The sequence below is a fragment of the Anoplophora glabripennis genome, unplaced genomic scaffold (genome assembly GCF_000390285.2).
Source record: "Anoplophora glabripennis isolate ALB-LARVAE unplaced genomic scaffold, Agla_2.0 scaffold1269, whole genome shotgun sequence".
In the NCBI taxonomy this organism is placed as follows: domain Eukaryota; kingdom Metazoa; phylum Arthropoda; class Insecta; order Coleoptera; family Cerambycidae; genus Anoplophora; species Anoplophora glabripennis.
Window position 1 is genome coordinate 1 of NW_019417344.1, and position 15,224 is coordinate 15,224.

A 15,224-nucleotide genomic window follows, 5' to 3' on the forward strand; every position below is an offset into this window, starting at 1 on the left:
GTAACATCAGATATTTTATTTTATTATTTAAAACCACAAACTAATTTTATTAATTAATAATAACAATGACGGCTAAAGCAGTTGAATTTGCCGATATAAAATAGGTACTATAAAATTCAATTTATTTATTTCCTTGCGAAAGTTTTTGTTCGTTTTTATCACACTTTGCCACCATGCTGGTCGCATTGTGAGAGGTCAAGTGGACCAGTTTCCAGTGCCGTGCAGGAGTATATTTTTAAATCATTTTGGAACTGCCGTTTTTGATTTTTTCTTTACAAAATTGTATTTGTAAGAGCCCTGTACGTCGAAATTATTTTTTAGATCAGTTCTGAATCACCCTGTATATTTCAAAAAGCAGTTTACTGTGTAGATCATATTAGTAATAGTTATTTCGAAATTTAAAACGGCATTTTCAAATCCTGCTGTAAAATATACAATTTTGTGCCTTTTTTATGCTTTTTAAGAAATTATTTTACCAAAAATACCACGAACAATTTTTCTAGATAAAAAAAACGTATCTTAGAAGGACACACAGCAGAAAAGTCCTGCGTGTATTTATTGTAAGATTTTCAGGTAGGTGGAGAGATAAGTAATACTATCATGTCCTCCATGAATACGTTTGGAAGGATTTCAGTATGTGGAGCTATATCTGCATCTAATGAGAAAAGTACCCCAAAAGGTAAGATGTTGGGCACAAATCTAGAAATAATTTTTCATAGTTTCTCTTTTAGAATTTATAGAAAAACAGTTAAAATTGTAACCTCCATTTAATAGTTAGTTGGTTTTTAAGATACCCCTTGACTTTAAATTTTGTTTGTAATTATATTATTTTCATACTTACGTATTATTGATTTGTTTCTTAATCTTTGTATTTAGATGTAACTGTTATTTTTCAACATCCGTTATAATTTTTTAGCATCCATTGTTCAGTTGCTGTTAGTGGGGCATGAGTTAAAAATGAGAGGCTTCCTAGTCAACAGATGGATAAAGAGATGGTTTGAAGGTATCGAACAAAACAAAACTTGGATACAAGAAGGAAAGTTAAAATATCGCGAGACTGTGACAGAGGGTTTTGAAAACATGCCTAAAGCCTTCATTGATATGTTTAATGGCGTAAATTTCGGAAAAGCTATTGTCAAAGTCTAATGACAGTTAACTTTTTTAAATAAATTACAAAAAAATTACATATCTTTTTTAATTATACCCGCAAGTGTTAGCTTCGCCGAGAATTCACCGAATTTGGTAGCAAAACTTTTTTTTTACATCATAAAAACAATCATTTAGATATCGAATTATATCTGAATTAGTAATCAATTGGAGACAAATGGCAAACCTACCTTTTAGACTGAAACATTCCTTCTGTTGGATTCTTGATTCACTTCTTGAAATTGTTTGTGGACTGTATTTCTGGTTCAGGATGAATTAATTAATTTATGTTTTTAGTCTTCTCGTTGCGACATAAAACATTCAATTTTCTAATAATTCTCCACCAACATCTCGGAACCGTTTGGGATCGAAATTTAGAGGGACCAATTTGTTGTCCCCCTCTTTCCATCTAAGCTTAAAGGACCTTATAAACACGCAGTGCGGTTTTTGTTNTGACCTGGAGATTTTTTTAATTTTAATTGTTTAATCAGTTTCCCAGTATATATATATATATATTGGGAAAATTACAATTTCAATTGTAATTTGCAATTTTGAAGTTTTTTGAAATATTCAATTGAAATTTTGCACACATTTTCCTGAACTTATGATTTAAATATACTTATTTTTAGGTTTCGTTTACGAGGTTTTGTAACTTGTTTATGTATGTGATTCTAAATTAAATAAACTTGACGAAGATGTCAGAGGATCAGTATTTATTTATTTGTATATATCTGCTATAAATTAATTTTAATATTAATATTTTACGCTTGTCTTGTTTTTTGAGTTCTAAACTTAAGTTGCCAATATTTTCTACATTCTCCTAGAGGTAGGTATAATTTGGGGACTGCTCTTTTACATAAGAAGCAGTCATTTATGAGCGAGCATCAACGAATTGCAGGTATGCTAAGTCATGTGACAAGAAAATTATTTAGAACAAGACCTCAACTGTAATGAATTCTAATAATACAAAAAATAGTAACTAGGTTTAAAAGTGTATCAAAATTAAACTATGCAGTATTCTCAACCCATATTAAATGAGTTGACATGAACATACAATTTTTATGTTCATAATAAAGAAAACCGCAAACGATTGAAATATTAATTTCAGCAAATAAAAGACCATCACAAAGTTTAAAATTGCACTATTTAAAAACATATCTATTAGATTATCCAAAAAATAAATTTAACAAAGAAATCCTATGATCCAGTTGTCCTAATCTTCCTATCCACATGTACATAACAAAAGTCAACGTCAACACTTCATAGTAAAGTAAACATAACCTTTAACTACAGAATATTAATTAATGAAGTGGTAATACACACGTTTTTTTATTTGGTACAAGTATGCTTGAAACAAAATACTATTCATTAATTTTCAAAGCAATGATTTTTAACACAAATCACATACAACATTTGAAAATCATGTGAACAATTGGACATTGGGTTTAAAAGGTAGTTCTGAATATCGGGAACACTGTTAGTATTTTTATGAACATATTTCAAATTATTTTGATGATTGTTCAAAAAAATGTTAGAGTTTAAGCGCTTCGAATAACGCTGGCAACACTGCATAGTCTTCCGAGCTCCGAGCACACATTTCGTCCCTATTATCACGTAGAGGCGTGTGTGTATTGTGTATTGTATATCCATGTCTTGGATTGTACGCCCCTACGTGATAAGAGAGACGCATTTTGTAGTCAGTAGTTCTCAATAAGTTTTTAATTAAAATGACGCATTTTTATTTTAATGTTTATATTACCACGTTTTATATAATAAACTGTACCTTATTTTGTTTAAAATATATGTATACGTATAGTATTCGGCTAGTTTAATTTTTTAATTATTAATTAATGCCTCAATTTCAATGAATTTCTTGCAAAGACCCAATCTGATTTTGATGTTTTATTATATGATTGACATCCTAATTGCAATTTCATTTTTGTTATTTTGTCTTTGAAATTTAAAACAGCCTGTACACGTCATTATCACTGTGATTAATTGGGAAAATGGTCGATGAACTTTTTTTCTATATTCAGTTCCTATATTTATTTCGGGTTCTTGGCTTGGAGAGAAAGAAATTTCCAAGATAATCTTGTAACCAACTTTGATCATTTATTTTCAAATACAGTTTTACAACAACTCTGATGCTATTACTACTGATTCGTGGTATTTTTTTGGTAACAATAAAATGATTTTTTATTACAAGTGGTGGTTTCACATCTGCCATGGACACCGATCGTGGTCCCACTGTCGCGGGCGTCCCTCTCCCTTGTCCACTCGCGCACATCTCCCCACTAATTTCTATCGCACCACCACCCGGCACACCACCAATACAAAACATATAGGTAACTAACTAAATAGGGCATCACATTACCCCCCTATTTAATCGTGGGACAAAAACCAACTGGTACCACGATTCAATACTCAAACTAAGAAATGAGAATGAAATACAAAAGAAAGAAAAAAAAATAGTAATTAAAACTAAACTTACTAAAAGAGCTAACTCTCTCGATAGTTATGTCAACACATCTGGTACGACTTTGTACAATTTTAAATTAATAATATTGTGAGGGCCCAGGATCGACCCATTTAATCCTGATAGTAAGTACGAATTAGGACCAACTCTTTCTTTTACGGAGTATGGACCTTCGTACAAGAGAAATAATTTTTTGATTTCCGAGGTAGCTGCACATGACAAGGGATGTGTCTTTAATAAAACTAGATCCCCGGGTATCAGTGAAATAGGATTATTTTGATTATCTATTTTGCTTTTTTTCCTTTCAGCTTTACTGAGCATACGGTCATAAGCAACTCGCCAATACTCGTTTAAAGGTTGTTCTATCGTAGTTTCGGGCACGGGAAATTTGATAATTTGCTGAATGTTATTATTACTCTGAGTACCAAATAATAAAAAGGCAGGCGTAAAACCTGACACCTCATGTCTAATATGATTAATACAATTCTCAACCTCGCTTAATACATAAGCCCATTTGGTATGTTTATGGAAACAAAACGCTCTTAATAAACGACCGATCTCTTTATTAACTCTTTCCGTCGCGTTGCCCTGTGGAAAGTATACAGAGGTGTGAACTATTCTTATATCCTTTTCCTTAAGAAAGTCCTGATATGTTTTAGCATGGAATTGAGGGGCATTATCGGTTAATACAGCGGCCGGCTTAATAATCTGGCCCACATAATTATTTAATTTAGCAACAACAGTTTTAGCAGTCGCCTGCCGCACCGCATATAATTTAGTATATCGGCTGAAACTATCAATGATAACTAACAATTGGGTTGCNTAATCAGGCACGTGACCCAGTACACGAAGATATGGGCTTTTGCGGCTGCAACAGCGACAGCCACTGCTGCAGTAAATGCAGTAATATTTCGTACGTGGTATGTGGTGGTTTATTTCTGCGAGCGGCACGTGTGAATATTTTCGTTTAGGCGTCTACGGATATTATAGTTATTAAAATGAATAGTATTTCGTTTTTTAAAAAAAAAACTTTATTTGGTTCTCTGCCTTATGATATACACTAAAAATAAAATAATTAGATGGGCCAACACCACAATTAAATTTTGAAGTTAGTGGAACAAGCCGAAGTAAAAGTTATAAAAGATAATTTAACAATAATGTATACACAAAAGCAGAGTGGGTGTGCGGGTGTGATTTAAAAAATACACTGTTTTGTTTTCCGTGCTTACTTTTCGGTGGGGATAAAGCGTGGACAATATACAGTGTGAAAGATTTAAGTCATTAAGTCTTTAGGTAAAATAAACATAAGAAGTCAGTTAGATTCTGCATATTGGGATAATATACGGGAAACACAATGAACAGGTAACGAAAAATCGTTATGTATTATCTAAAATCATAGATTGCATAAAATTTTGCGGAGCTTTCGAATTAGCACTTCGCGGACACGACGAGACAGAAAATTCGGACAACCCTGATGTGTTTCGTGGACTCATAAATTTTAGTGCAGATCTTGACAACATATTAAAAGAACATCTAGCCACATGGGTATGACCGGGATTTTCTGTGACTGTACCGGGAATTAGCTGTATGGTCCCGGATATCGGATTTGCACGTATAACTCCCGGAATATAATATAATGTATAGCATACTATTATACGATTTCGTAACTCTTCTTCGGTTTGAATCGGCACTGCGTACACTAAGCTTTTCAGATGACCCCAGAAAAAGTAGTTTAAACTATTAAGGTCGGGAGATCTGGGCGGCCATGACTGCGTTCCTCCGCGGCCTATCCACCGATCGCGATAGTTGTGATTTAAACGTTCACACACCCGTAAGCTAAAATGTGGAGGCGCGCCATCGTGCATTAGCCACATCTGGTTTCTTAATAAAAGAGGAAGGTCTTCAAGCATTGGCGGCAGATCTTCAAGAAAGTGTAAATACGATTGTCCATCTAATCTTCTTGGGAGAAAAAATGGGCTTATCAAATAATCGTTAATAATACCAGCCCAAACATTTATTGAAAACTTGATTCAACAATTGCAAAAGGGTTCTCATCCGCCCACAAATGGTTATTATGGAAATTTCGTATTGAGTTTCGAGAAAAACTAGCTTCATCGGTAAAAAGGATGTACCTGTCAAATAACGGATTTTCCAGCAGCTTTTGAAGAAACCACTCACAGAAATTAATGCGCAACGGGAAATCTCTAGGGAGTAATGCCTGGACTCTTTCAATGTGATATGGATATAACAAATTTTCGATAAGAATTTTCCAAACAAGTACGTGTGAAACATTAAATGTTGCCGCGATTTTCCTCGTGCTAGTTTCGGGGTTCTCCTCAATTTCATGTAAAATTCCTTCTTCAAGTTCCGGTGTTCTTACTGTTTCAGGGACTCCTTTAGCACTGTGGTCTACTTTTAAATTTCCGGTTTCGTGAAGACGTCTATGAATCCCAGAAAATGTTCTCGGATCGGGTAGTACGCGATTTGGATACCGCTCTTGGTATATCCTCCTGGCTTCGTATGCATTTCCGTCGGCAACCCCATAAGTAAAATGCATGTCAGCTAATTCACCGATTGTAAAATTTACCATTTTTTATGAGATTTTACCTCCTACTCTAATAATTTTTTAATAATGAAAAATCAATGTCAACTTTATTGCGAAAAGAAGCGTAAAAAATTATGACACTTTACCCAGCCTACTAATTTTTATTTCATTTGCTTTAAGGGGGCATTTAATGAGCTTACCGTTTTTTCTATCCAAACATTTAATATTATGCCTACGTGAACGTCATTTGTGAAAGTAGAAAATTAATTTTTGCCCCACAAAAAGTGTTTCCACGCATGGTGGGTGTCTACAAAATGGCAACAAAATATCAAAAGCAGTCTCAATGAACTTGGGGAAAAAACTTTTTTTGGTTTTCATTTTTTTACGTGCAAATGGTGCGTCGTACGAGAGTAAGTCTAGGGACCGAATTTGCTGTAAAATAAATGGAGATTTTAAAAATAATTTTAGTTTTTAGAAAAAGCAGTGGCGTACCATTTTTTTCTTCAAAAATGTTTAGTTCAAACCTCGTACGGACGTCATTGGCAAAGATTTTAAAACATTTTTTACATCAAACAATGCTCCTTAATGATTAATAGGTGTGTACAAAATTTCATAAAAATATCTGGAGTGATAAGAAAATTATAATAAAAAAGCAAATTTTTTCTTAAAACTGTAACACCCTGTAGCTCAAAAATTAAGAGGTTTAGGACATATGTTGATATTAAGTTTTCTTCTTAAAATGACCCAAGGATTCACACCCTTAAGTATCGGCATTCAGTTAATAAACACCCTGTATATTGACTATTATTATAATATATATATTTATTTATTTTCTCTTTTATACATCTTGAATTCTGGAAATATGGTGGCTCACCACACCGCGTTTTTAAATTACTGGTGAATGTATGGTGGATTCCATCTGGCGGAAATCAGCTGCAACCAAGTCCCACCAGAAAATTTGTGTGATTACTCTGGTGCTTTTATGTTGGAAGACCACATAACCACAACATAACCTTAAAAAAAATAAAAATATACACCATTATTTTGTTGTGTGAAGTGATTTTGGTTTTGTTAATGCTTATTATAGACACTAATTCATAAAAAATGGAGAACCAGGAAGCTGTGGATGTTAATTTCATCTACAATAATTTGTCGTATTCAATTAAACTGACATCAAAAGAAATTGAGGAAATATCTGCAGGTTGGTAAATTAGGATTTCTGGGTGTCAAACAAAAAATTGTGTTGCTATTATAGGAAGTCAATTTATGTTTTTATAACTCAAATTTTATCAATTCTTAGGTGAATAGGTGTTTTTATGGGAAATGTTCTTTTTTTGCAGATCCACAAAAGTATAAAGATCTTGGAGAAAAATTGGAATTTGAGAGAATCCTTAAGGAAAACGAGATAAATTCAAACGTAGCCACTGACACAATGGACATACTCTCGGACATATCACAACAATCACAAGATTCAATGAGCTCTAGCCTAATAAATAAGCCCAGCACATCTTGCCAACAAAAATTTAAATGGACCTCAGAGAGCATCAAATTATTATTAGATATTAGGTTTTCAATGCAGGATCAATTTGAGAAACCGAAGTGTAAAATTAGCAAGCTATGGATACAAGTGTCAAACAAAATATTAGAAATAGGAAAGCATAATGTTAAGTGGGACGATTGCCATGGAAAATACAGGAACCTATTGCAAACTTACAAACATAATAAAGAGAAGCGATTAAAAAAGAGTGGAGAGTCAACAATTACCTGGGAATATTTTGAATTATTTGACACTGCCCTAGAGCATAAAGCTTCTACTTGTCCCCCGATGAATGTATTGTCAACATCCCTGCCTAGAAATGAAAACATATCGTCAAATCAATCAACAGACATAGGCAGTGAAGGTGAAGAAGAGAGTGAGAACGACAACGTAGAAGCAACCCCTAAAAGGATAAAAACAGTTGCAACACCCTCTGCATCTACCGGGTCTTTTCTATCTAGAAAACATGATAAGAAAATATCTTTGCCTGAGTATCTTTATTTAAAAAACCAAAGAGGAAAGGAAATTTGGGAAGATAAAAAAAGATTTAAGGAAAGGGAAATTGATGCGATTAATAACTTAGCAGCAGCAATTCGAGAGTCTGGTACAAGAGCAACACCTTCTGAAATTTATTCTTAGTATTTTGATTTTTGCTCGGATTTTTTATATAACTCACTTTATACAGGATGTCGCAAAAGAAGAGTGTGAAGAGGTATAGGAGAGATATATGTCTGATTTGTATTTAAAGATTTAGCCAACATGATGAAAATTGAATCTACAAATCAAAACAATGCGGTCAAAAATAGTGAAATTAAGACATGAAAAAACAAAGTGAAATTTCACATACTACCTAATAATAATAAAAACTCAAGTGAAAAAAATTTATATTTTTATTTTATAAAAATTAGTTCAGACTTTAATAAAATCAACAAAAAAGGTGTTATTGCAAAAAATTTGGATATTAAAACGTAAGTCCAGTTGCCTAAAGCATCTTCTAGCCTATGTGTTTTTCTGATGCTATAATATTTGAATTTTCTTTCGTACTAATTTATTTAACGTTTATTTACTTGGAAAATTATTAAATTGGCCCTTCTTGTGGCATTTTTCTTTTTCTTTCAAGCTTCCACTTCGAACCTAAACTTTAATTTCATGACATGCTTCTCGTTTAAAATGTATTAGTTAAATTTTGAATGATAATATTTTAATTTTTATATGAACTAACTATGAAATGAGATTTTTATTTTACTTTAAAAGTAATTTATGTCTTTCTTATAGTCTACATTAAAATTTCATGAATTTTTCTCTGCTATTACTCGGTGTCATGTCTTGAGATACAGTGTGTCCATTTCAACATGTATATATGTATGTAGTATACATCCTACATACACTAGTGTATGGTCTAAGGTTGCTGACGATGAACGCGAACGTCGGTGTAAGTTTATAAATCGTCCTTTATCCTATCTAATGTCCATAGAGTCATCAGTACTTGATGTAATGGGCTTATTGGTCGCCAACCACAGGTAAATTCAGTCTTAAAATCCAATTCAGAACACAAGAGCTAAAAAAATAATAATAATCAAAATGGGATAAATTAAATACTTCATGATTCATTTTAAAATTAACGGTAACTAAGTACTACAAACCTCTACCGCACCTCTGGACATTCTAAAATGGGATTTAAAAACTTCAGGACTATAATTCTTAACGGTTTTTCCGATATAATCTTCTATAGTGGAATGAGTTTCAGTTTCCTTAAATAATAATTCCTCATCGCTATCCTCTGAGGAATCTTCTATTAATCGCTTTGCAATTAATGCAATAGCAGCTTTGCTCGCATTGTCCATTTCAATATTTTTGGTTTATTTCAAGCAGCACAATATATTTAAACAAAACAATATAAAAATAATCTGAAATTTAAAAAAAATCTGAGGTTATGTACTCCACCAAAGCGTTCTTTTTTGTAAATTGTGGTGGATATGGGGTGCTTCCACCAAAGACTAAAAAGAGTCACGTGATAGGATCAGCTGATGCAAACACGTTTTCACCAATACATTTTTGGTGGAAATCAACATAAAATTTTGGTGGAAAAAAGAACACGCACGACTATACAAATAATATATACACATTAAATTATATATAAAAAATATTTATATCTTAAAAAATTATTCTTGTATAATATATTTATACATCTTAAAGCTATTCAACATTCACCCGTCTCACTTTCATTCGTCCACTCAAAGTTTTTGAAGCCTTTCCACTTTCATCCCTCTTTCGCACTTTATTATTAATTTCGGATTGTATTGTCCCAATCTCCTCCTGCAATAGCCGCATCTGCTCTCTTTAACTGCGAGAGTTTCTCGCAGAACGCGGACTTCTTGAGATGAACTTTTTTCTATATTTAGTTCCTATATTTATTTCGGGTTCTTGGCTTGGAGGGAAAGAAATTTCCTAGAAAATCTTGTAACCAACTTTGATCATTTATTTTCAAATACAGTTTTACAACAACTCTGATACTATTACTAATGATTCGTGGTATTTTTGTCGTAACAATAAAATGATTTTTATTACAAGTGGTGGTTTCACATCTGCCCTGGACACCAATCGTGTTCCCACTGTCGCGGGCGTCCCTCTCCCTTGTCCACTCGCGCACCTCTCCCCACTAACTTCTATCGCACCACCACCCGGCACACCACCAACACAAAACATATAGCTTCTTCTTGTGGCACCGTTACTTCAACCGCTGGCTGTTGCAGCAACTGCCGTAATCGTGATGAGCTACCCTTCTCTGATTCTCCCTGCGGTTCGAAGACCCAACAGATTTTTTAGATGTTGCCATCTTCTTAACCGGTGGAGAGTTTGGTAATAAAATGTCACTGATTGGGGACAAATCCATGATTGTGTTGTTCCCCATGTCCGACAATGCCCTTGACAAAATGTCATCGGATGGAATTATTGCATCCATAACACTAGCAGCCGTCGTGGCATAACAACATTGGCTGACAAGCGGTTATTGGAAATACTGAATGTGCTGACGTTCCTCCGTCCCCTTTGGCATAGGTTTGCCAACACTTGTACTCTTCCTTCTAGAACTTGTGGCTTTTTTTTGGTATTGTACTTGATCGACCCATTTTTCTTTTTTTTTAATTACACAAAATTTACACTATTGTAGACACTCACTGCAGGGTTGGCACACAACGAAATGTAATTCTTCACTTTGATCTCCCCTCTTATATAGAAAATACACTGCAATTCAAATGCACCACGTCACAATGTCATTGTATACACAACATTAAAACGACTATTTAATTTCAAGGTTAAATGCAATGTTTAAACGTAAATCAAGCGAATGGCGTCACATAATGTGATATTTTTTCATCTTTTGAACTAGCTCAAGGTCACCACACCCTCATGAAATATTTATCCACACCGATAGACATTACAAATTTAATTTCAAGGTTAACTGCAATGTTTAAAACGTAAGTCAAATGAAAGTCATCTTCTCTTGTAAAATTCCTCCTCTCTCACATACCATACAAATCTAATTTCAAGGTTAACTGCAATGCAAAGGTCAAATGAATGTCACCAACCTACGTCATCTCTTTCGGCTTTCAGCCTCAAGGTCATCCATATACCATCGTCATCGGCCTTCGGCCTCAAGGTCATCCCATGCCAGAAAGTGGAGGGGGAGACTGAAAGACCGCAAAAATACCCCACTACCACTATTAAAATTAAATAATATTATCTTCAGGCATACTTAAAAAGTACTTCTTCAGAAAACAAGTTCTGAGCTGGAACTTCGTTTATGCAATCTGCTGGTTGAATTATTCCTAAAAATTTGTATTTTGGATTGTTTTTATCAAAATAGAATATTCACTTTACTTGTGGTTATAAAATGTTAGTCAATTCATTAATGAATTTATTTAATTTATGCTTACATTGACGGAATTAGAATTGAAGGGTTTAGTGTGAAATAATAACAAGTCACAAATGCGAAATTGTTGTTTAGTTTGAAGTTTGAATTCGTCTACATTAGTTACAAAAGTGTAGATGTTTACGGAATGTACTTGAATAATCGAAAAAAAAACGGAACATGCCAAAATAAATTTTTATTGCACAAATGTGTGCCTTGTAACATTTTTATATTGAAAATATTAACATTTCAAACGAAAGAACTCCGCTTAAGAACAATTTCGGATGTAACCATTTTACAGTAAAAAAAAATCAGTAAATTCTGAACTAAAAAATATCACTGCTCCGTAAGTATCTTCAGTTCTGTCCACTTGTAAACTTTTGTAAAAAGAATGATACACGGGTGGTATGTAAGGTAATAAAGACTTTACATTATCGATATTTTTCTTCGAAATTTTAATCGGTTCGAGGTACTTTTGAGTTAATTCGACAAGATAAATTTGTACCGGCCTTATGATGGAGATTTTGAAATATTTCTTGCAAAGAGGTTGACACATGTTCGGGATTAATTAAATTAACTTTTATTCGCTCGAATGTTATTGAATTCAGAATATTATCCAGTTGATTTCCAATATACAAATAACTTTTCATACCTAAGAAGTTCACATTTTTCTACAAATTGTAATTTTGATTCCATTATCTTGATTTTATCAGCTGTTATGTAATTTGAAAGTAATTTTATGTCTTTATTAAATATTTCTTCATCAATAATGATAATGATGTATAATTTTTGAATTGTGGTGTTGAAGTTTTTGATAACGGATGTTGTTACTGAAATTAGATTTTCTAATAAGTTTTCTAATTGATGTACATCATTAATTTATTTATGCAATTAGCGTAGCCGTGAGTGATTTAAATATTTTACCAACACCGTTTATAAGTCCGCCTTTTAACGTTTTGTGTCAAAGTTAATTTCTTCTATTTTTTTTAATTGATTACGAAATTTGAGTTAATAGACTAATAAGTGTTTTGACTTCACTTTTAAATTGATCAGTCTCTTCAAAAGTTGGATGAATTACTTGTAATAAAATGTTTAAAATCTTTCCATTATGTTTATATGCAATTTTTAATGCTAAAAATATTTTTTTTAACTAGTAAAGTCCATTTTGGTGTTATAACCGTCAAATGGAGTACCGAGAACACCCTAGTTGAGATCTCCCTTTAATAGGTTTATTGGGTTTTGAAGCCATCATCATAATTAGCAATGTTGAAGCAGCGAATGATGGTGAAGGCGGTTGTTGGACTTTTGGGGTTGGGTAATCGAATCTAGTTCATCTTCTGCAGTCATTTGTGGTCGAGGAACAACATCAATGTCCGTTAGAGCAGATGGCAAGAAACCATCTTCTGTGAAGACGACCATGTCTACTGCCCAGATTCCTGTTTTTTCGAAACCTTTCATTGCAGATCGCATAGTTGCAGCATTAACGAACGGAGAACCAAAAAGATATGCAACTTGCCACAGAGTATTAACTTTCACTGGATTTGTCCTTAACCATTTCCTTGTTTCAGCTTCGTAGTAGCAACTGATTGGTTTCATCAGAGAAACATCGAGCGGCTGAACACGGTGAGAAGCATGGGGCGCCAGGCATAGCAAAACACCTCCCTTGTCTCGTGCGAAATCGATAACTTCAATATTTTTGGTATGGGTCGAGTGTCCATCCAGGATTAATAAAACTGTGTTTTTTTTGCTTGCTTTGGATGAATTTTCGGAACCACCTCGTGAATATTTCAGTGTTGATCCAACCTGTTTCGTGCACCTCTGCCCACGATCCTCGAGGTAAACCCAATTCGAATTCTTTTTGCATTCTTTTGCGGGCAAATATGAGCATCAGTGACATATAAGCTCCACTTGCAGAAAAGCACAGCTCCGTAACAGTTTCGCCGCGTTCCGCTGATTTAAGTGCTCCAACTTGACCTTTTCCTTTAGAAGAAATGATCTTGGAATACCCCTTAGGATTCACTGTAATTCCTGTCTCGTCGCAATTGTAGATTCGATCAGCAGTTATCTTTTGTTTTTCCACAATACTTGTTAGATGTTCGAAAAATCGAGAAACGTTCACTGAAAATATGTGTTTATAATTAGTTTCAACAACTCCAGCTGTAAGTTAAATTTTGCACGGGGCTTGCGACTTACCCCAAAGTTTCCACGTCTTCTCCGTAACAGAGGGCCCTCAGTCTTCAGTCCGGCAAGGGGAACAGGATAAGAACAAAATTGCGGCACACTTAAATTAATTCTGGCAAACGGCAAAGGTATATTATATTATTTTAGCAGCACTAGTAAAACAGCGTTGAACCGTTAAAAACGGACGACTCGAACTTCACTCTCTCTCGATGTTTCTGTCTTAGTCGCAAGTCTATATCGCGCAATTAAAACAAAAAACAGTAACAAAAACGAACAGAAAAGAGGGTTATTTTGAATGCAATTATTTACTAAACTAAGGCTAAAATTAATTATATGAAAGCACTAATTTAACGAATACGAAACTGTCTGGAATCCATCGATTAAGCTTACCTTCATCACAAATATTTCGCACTCTTGCACACAAACGTTCGGCTCAGGTACTTATAGGGAAGTGAAGCTTTGATCTCAACGAAAGCAGCAAGTAGGCCACTTCTTATACATACACGCACCAATTATATGCAAAGCTCACTGAAAGAGGACGACACCAATCAGCTTAATAATAAATCGTCATCTGAGAACCAGACTAATGTATGTCCATTTTTCTTAATATTGCAGGAACTAATTATGAAGGTATAAAAACGTCGAAATCGAAAAGACTTATGGTTTTTCGTGCAACTATATTGTTATTAACAATTATAGATTATCTACTTCAGAAAAAATTAGTTTCATAAGAAATTTGAACTATGCTAGTATATGGAACATTACAGAGAAGCATATATTTTGACAAACATTTGAAGTCCAAAAATGTATCTTTTTGCATCTGAATAAGTTTGTATGGCTTTTTACTTCTTGCATTTTTGATAGCTTTGAAAATAGCAAGTGGACTATGTATTTTTGCAGATGTCGGTCCAAAACACTATGCATTGCATCCACATCCTGAACACAGTTATGACCAGGCACTTGAAACTTTTAAGTACTGCTTTTTACAGTAGGATGAACTTTTAGAAAATGTAATAATGCTGCTGCATGTGAGAATTTTTATTTTGTGGTACACATGAATCTGACCACAAAATTAGCCTTTGCACTTCAGGTCTTTCTACCAGAAGTTTGTTCATTAACATATACAAGGCACTTGCAATGTTTGTACCTTTTCTACCACCAAGGAGCTCGTATCACAGAACTAATAAAATAAATAATATGTAATATTTGAACTAATTTATTCACGTGATGTCAATTTCTTATACTTCATTGGACGAGAGGACATAGAATATTGTGGTCCGAATATTTATAAGGTTAAAAGGCCAGTCTGTATTCAGAAAAGTACGCGGCATAAGCGTACTTGGAATATATTGGCATATACAGTATTGAACATAGAACAATGTGGTGACAAAATCTTCATTTAAGAAAAATATGGAATAGTCTGATTCTA

At 33.8% G+C, this 15,224-nt stretch overlaps 2 protein-coding genes across 2 annotated transcripts; one reads left to right on the top strand and one right to left on the bottom strand.

The window, feature by feature from the left end:
• The first annotated feature begins 477 nt into the window (after positions 1-477).
• Positions 478-1,184, top strand: LOC111692277 (putative NADP-dependent oxidoreductase YfmJ). The gene is made up of 2 exons (XM_023456195.1): positions 478-679; positions 917-1,184. The coding sequence occupies exons 1-2, from the start codon at positions 601-603 to the stop codon at positions 1,144-1,146; spliced, it is 309 nt and encodes a 102-aa protein (XP_023311963.1). The 5' UTR covers positions 478-600; the 3' UTR covers positions 1,147-1,184.
• A 7,958-nt stretch (positions 1,185-9,142) lies between these two features.
• On the bottom strand, positions 9,143-9,548 carry LOC111692278. The gene is made up of 2 exons (XM_023456196.1): positions 9,348-9,548; positions 9,143-9,262 (listed from the first exon to the last, which is right to left on the bottom strand). The coding sequence occupies exons 1-2, from the start codon at positions 9,546-9,548 to the stop codon at positions 9,143-9,145; spliced, it is 321 nt and encodes a 106-aa protein (XP_023311964.1).
• Positions 9,549-15,224: the final 5,676 nt, after the last annotated feature.

What these genes read in the sequence shown, in the direction of transcription:
- LOC111692278 (XM_023456196.1), bottom strand. Translation starts at nt 9,548, where the DNA reads ATGGACAATGCGAGCAAAGCTGCTATTGCATTAATTGCAAAGCGATTA. An exon ending in TGTCCAGAGGTGCGGTAGAG is followed by an intron (nt 9,263 to 9,347) that starts GTTTGTAGTACT and finishes TTATTTTTTTAG; the next exon opens with CTCTTGTGTTCTGAATTGGA.
- LOC111692277 (XM_023456195.1), top strand. Translation starts at nt 601, where the DNA reads ATGTCCTCCATGAATACGTTTGGAAGGATTTCAGTATGTGGAGCTATA. An exon ending in TGAGAAAAGTACCCCAAAAG is followed by an intron (nt 680 to 916) that starts GTAAGATGTTGG and finishes ATAATTTTTTAG; the next exon opens with CATCCATTGTTCAGTTGCTG.